The 4,085-nt window shown below is 31.2% G+C and overlaps 1 protein-coding gene across 1 annotated transcript; it reads left to right on the top strand.

The window, feature by feature from the left end:
• Positions 1-795: 795 nt before the first annotated feature.
• Positions 796-3,594, top strand: LOC110651751 (xylan glycosyltransferase MUCI21). Its single transcript, XM_021807151.2, has 3 exons — positions 796-1,567; positions 1,677-1,751; positions 2,092-3,594. Exons 1-3 carry the CDS (start codon positions 1,363-1,365, stop codon positions 3,387-3,389), a joined length of 1,578 nt encoding a protein of 525 aa, XP_021662843.2. The 5' UTR covers positions 796-1,362; the 3' UTR covers positions 3,390-3,594.
• The last annotated feature ends 491 nt before the right edge of the window (positions 3,595-4,085 follow it).

Raw genomic sequence — 4,085 nt, 5'->3', positions numbered from 1 at the left:
GAGTAAGATACCCATTAATTTTTAAATCTTGACTAAAATTTGAGATTCCTTTTTCATATATAATTATTTCATAAAATTTTTCTCATAATTCAAGCATTTAACCATTGCCCTTTTTAATAATAAAGATTAATATTTTAATATTTACTCATACATAATAATAATAATAAAGTGAAATTATTTATTATTTTTAAACAAAAGAGTTATATTATCTTTTTAATTAATTTAATTATAAATTTAAATTGAATATTTTTAAGTTTTTAAATGAGTCAATATTATTAAATTAAAATTTTTGATATAAAATTACTTTTTTTAATTATAAAAATAGGAATACGAATATGTTAGTATTTTCATGTGTTCAATCAGATTAAATTATATTAAAATGAATTAAAGTAATATATAATTAGATTTAAAATATAGTTAATAATATTAATTAATTTAAAATGAATTTAAATATTAAAATATTAATTAAATTTATATTTAAATAGAATAATCGTTGCGAGTATCTTACTGGTTGGCTTGCCGTTCCTACGACTCTACGAGTAATAAGCGTGTATGAAAAAATGATTGGGCAGAACAAACAATGGCAGTGATTTTTCGCAAAAACGAGTGACAAGTTCCACACGCATACAAAAGACGCGTGAAGTACAATAAGTAAAAAAAAAAACTAATTGATTTTTCTAGGTATTTAATTTAAAAAATATATTAATTAATTTTTATATTTTTATTTTTAATTATCTTTTAGTCTAATTTTTATATTTTTATATTAATTAATTATCATGGTCTTGAATTCCCTTGTTACACGCAATCTGACTGCTGTTGGTATTACAGTTCATTTTTGAAAAGCTCATATTAGCCTCCTTCGCTTTAGCCGCCTCGTTTGCTTTAGCCGCCTCCACCACCACCACCATCACCAGCTCCGCCCATAGTCCCTCTCTCTCTCTCTCTCTCTCTCTCTCTCTCTCTATACATATGAAACCGTGAAATCCTTTATGTAACCTTCTTTTCTCTACGCAACTATTTGGGCTTGGAAGACTCTCTTATCTCTAAAACACGAAAAACAGAGCAACCCAAGAAGCGCCTCCCCAGAATACCTCTAACGCACATACCCACCTGTTTGTTCTTTACATATACGTCTCTTTTGGTTTTTGCTTAACTGTGTTTGCTTCACAACTAGCTGGATTGAAAGCTTTCCTTCTCTGTCTTTGTCGGGTTCATTTCAAAACCTGGACTGGCATAGAACAGGGGCTCTGAGGCTCTGCTCTTTTCTGTTCTCTTCTAATCGCAAAAAGTATAAAAGAGAAGAGAAAAAAGATTTTTTTTTTTAAATATTTGGGTATATATATATATATATAGGTAGGGAAGATGGTGCACTGCCATCGTTACCATCAGTTGAGGAAAGGTGAACATGCGGAAGATGATGAAGCTCTTGCTTTTGTCTGTGCAAACTCTGGTTACTACAAGAGGAAAAGACCTAAGCTTCTTTCTCTTCTGCTTCTTTCTCTTCTCTCTTGTTGCCTTATTTTGTTACCTCACCTGTTTTGCTCTTCCTCTGCTTTCTCTCTCTTGTGTAAGTCTCTCTCATAGGTTTTGCTTATTTTTATTTAATTTCCCATATTTTGTTCTCTTTTTTTGTTTTCTTTTTGGGCATACGTTTATGGGTTTTACGTTCTTTGCAGATTCATTTGTTATAGAAAATGATGATGAGCTTGTTGCTGATGTAAAGGCTCCGTTATGTTCTTCAATTTCGAACGGTTAGTAATTCTTCAATGTTTCTCTTTGCATCTTTCTGGCTTCTTTAGCTTTTTTTCTGTTTTAATTAAAACGTGTGTCAAGTTCGAATCAAACAGTGCTAACAGACTGTAAAGCTGATGATTACTACTTTTTCAGAATTCCTGGCTCATATAAGTTAAAAAAAAAAATCAAGATCAGAAAAATGGAAGAATCTGATTTCTTTTTTTTTTTTTTTGGGTTTTTGTTTCTGGGAATCTTGAGCTGTTTGGCTCCAGGAAAGTGACAGATTCCGTGGAAGACATGTGATTGTTTATTTCCCAATTTTTTTACACAATCTTTTTTTTGTTTTTAAAAATTCAGGAACCATATGCTGTGATAGGAGCAGTTTTCGTTCAGATATCTGTATTATGAAAGGAGATGTAAGAACACAATCTGCTTCTTCTTCAATCATCCTCTACACCTCAAGTAATACCAGTACTTTGATTAAAGAAGATGGGCAATTCCAGCGTGAAATGATCAAACCTTACACTAGAAAATGGGAAACAAGTGTTATGGATACAATTGATCAATTAGACCTCATATCAAAGCAAGAAAAATCTGCAATTCACCACCAATGTGATGTCACACATCATGTACCGGCGGTGGTCTTTTCGACAGGAGGCTATACTGGAAACGTTTATCACGAATTCAATGATGGGATTTTGCCTTTGTACATTACATGCCAGCATCTGAACAAGAAAGTTGTGTTTGTTATGCTTGAGTATCATTCTTGGTGGATGATGAAGTATGGGGACATTCTTTCGCATCTTTCGGATTATCCTGCAATTGATTTTAGTGGGGATAAGAGAACTCATTGCTTCCCTGAAGTCATTGTTGGTCTCAGAATCCATGATGAACTCACTGTGGATCCTTCTTTGATGCAAGGGAATAAGAACATTGTCGATTTTCGAAATCTCCTAGACAAAGCCTATTGGCCTCGAATTAAAGGTTTGATTCAACAGGAGGAACTAGAAGCTGAGAAGAAACTAGAACAGAAAGTTCAATCTTTATCCCCATCATCAGGAAACTTGTTAGATTTCAGAAAAGATGTTCAAGAGGCAAAAATGAAGAGACCTAAATTGGTTATCTTATCTAGAAATGCATCAAGAGCTATAACTAATGGAGATTTGTTAGTGAAGATGGCTGAAGGAATTGGATTCAGAGTTGAAGTTTTGAGGCCTGACAGGACAACAGAACTGGCAAAGATTTATCGGTCGCTTAATTCGAGTGAAGTGATGATTGGTGTTCATGGTGCTGCCATGACTCATTTTCTGTTTATGAAGCCTGGTTCAGTGTTCATACAAGTGATTCCTCTTGGAACAGAATGGGCAGCGGAGACATATTATGGAGAGCCTGCTAGGAAACTTGGTTTGAAGTATATTGGGTACCAAATTATGCCCAGGGAAAGCTCATTGTCTGATAAATATGATAAAAGTGATCCTGTTCTACAAGACCCAAGAAGCATAGCACAAAAGGGTTGGCAGTACACCAAGAAAATCTATCTTGACAGCCAAAATGTGAGGTTAAATCTTGCAAGATTTCAGAAAAGATTAATTCGTGCCTATCAACACTGCAAGAAAATGGATACCCATCTTCATCTTCATCACCATTCTCATTAATATTTCTTCCATTTCAGGATCTTGGAGATGTTGTCATCACTTATTCTTTACCATTTATTATTGATTGATGTTCGTATTGTACATTGAAATGCACATAATTGCAGATAGGAAGAGACCATTGCAATTATACATCTTCTGTTCTGTACCTGTAAACACAAAATTCAAAAATTGAGTCCATTTATTTGAAGTTTAGGTCTGTGCAAAATAAACAATATGCTCCTCAAAAGTTATAAAAAAAATTATAAATTAATCCATCCATTTCTATATTTTCCCTTCAAAAAATCATGAAGTTAATAAATTCAATAAATAATATTCAATAACTTTAATAATTTTTTTTTTACAAAAATATTCTTTGCAAAAAATTTCTTAAAAAAAATAAGGACTTGGATATTACTTTCATAAAATTTCAACAATTAAATAATAATTTATTTAAAGACAATAATATAATTTATCGTTTAATCCATTTTACCCATTTTAAAGTTTAAGGTTTTATTTGTTTTATAGAAAATATTTTTCTATCAAATATTTTTTACATTTTCTAACATTTGATCCATTTAGAAAATGAGATGGAAAATATTTTTATTAATTAAAGGAAAAATTAAATAATTTTTAGGAAAAATGATTTTTTTAAAAAGAAAATTATTTTTTTTAAATTTTAATAATTTTATTAAAATATAAAAATATTTACACGTGTAT

This window comes from Hevea brasiliensis, chromosome 5 (assembly GCF_030052815.1).
Source record: "Hevea brasiliensis isolate MT/VB/25A 57/8 chromosome 5, ASM3005281v1, whole genome shotgun sequence".
Lineage (NCBI taxonomy): Eukaryota > Viridiplantae > Streptophyta > Magnoliopsida > Malpighiales > Euphorbiaceae > Hevea > Hevea brasiliensis.
Note: the sequence above shows the minus strand (reverse complement) of the source record. Positions and strands in the feature narration are given on the sequence as shown.

Excerpts from the sequence above, each read along its gene's own strand:
- LOC110651751 (XM_021807151.2), top strand. The coding sequence starts at position 1,363 with ATGGTGCACTGCCATCGTTACCATCAGTTGAGGAAAGGTGAACATGCG. Across the intron at positions 1,568-1,676 it reads CTCTGCTTTCTCTCTCTTGT|ATTCATTTGTTATAGAAAAT; the intron begins GTAAGTCTCTCT and ends CGTTCTTTGCAG. Across the intron at positions 1,752-2,091 it reads ATGTTCTTCAATTTCGAACG|GAACCATATGCTGTGATAGG; the intron begins GTTAGTAATTCT and ends TTAAAAATTCAG.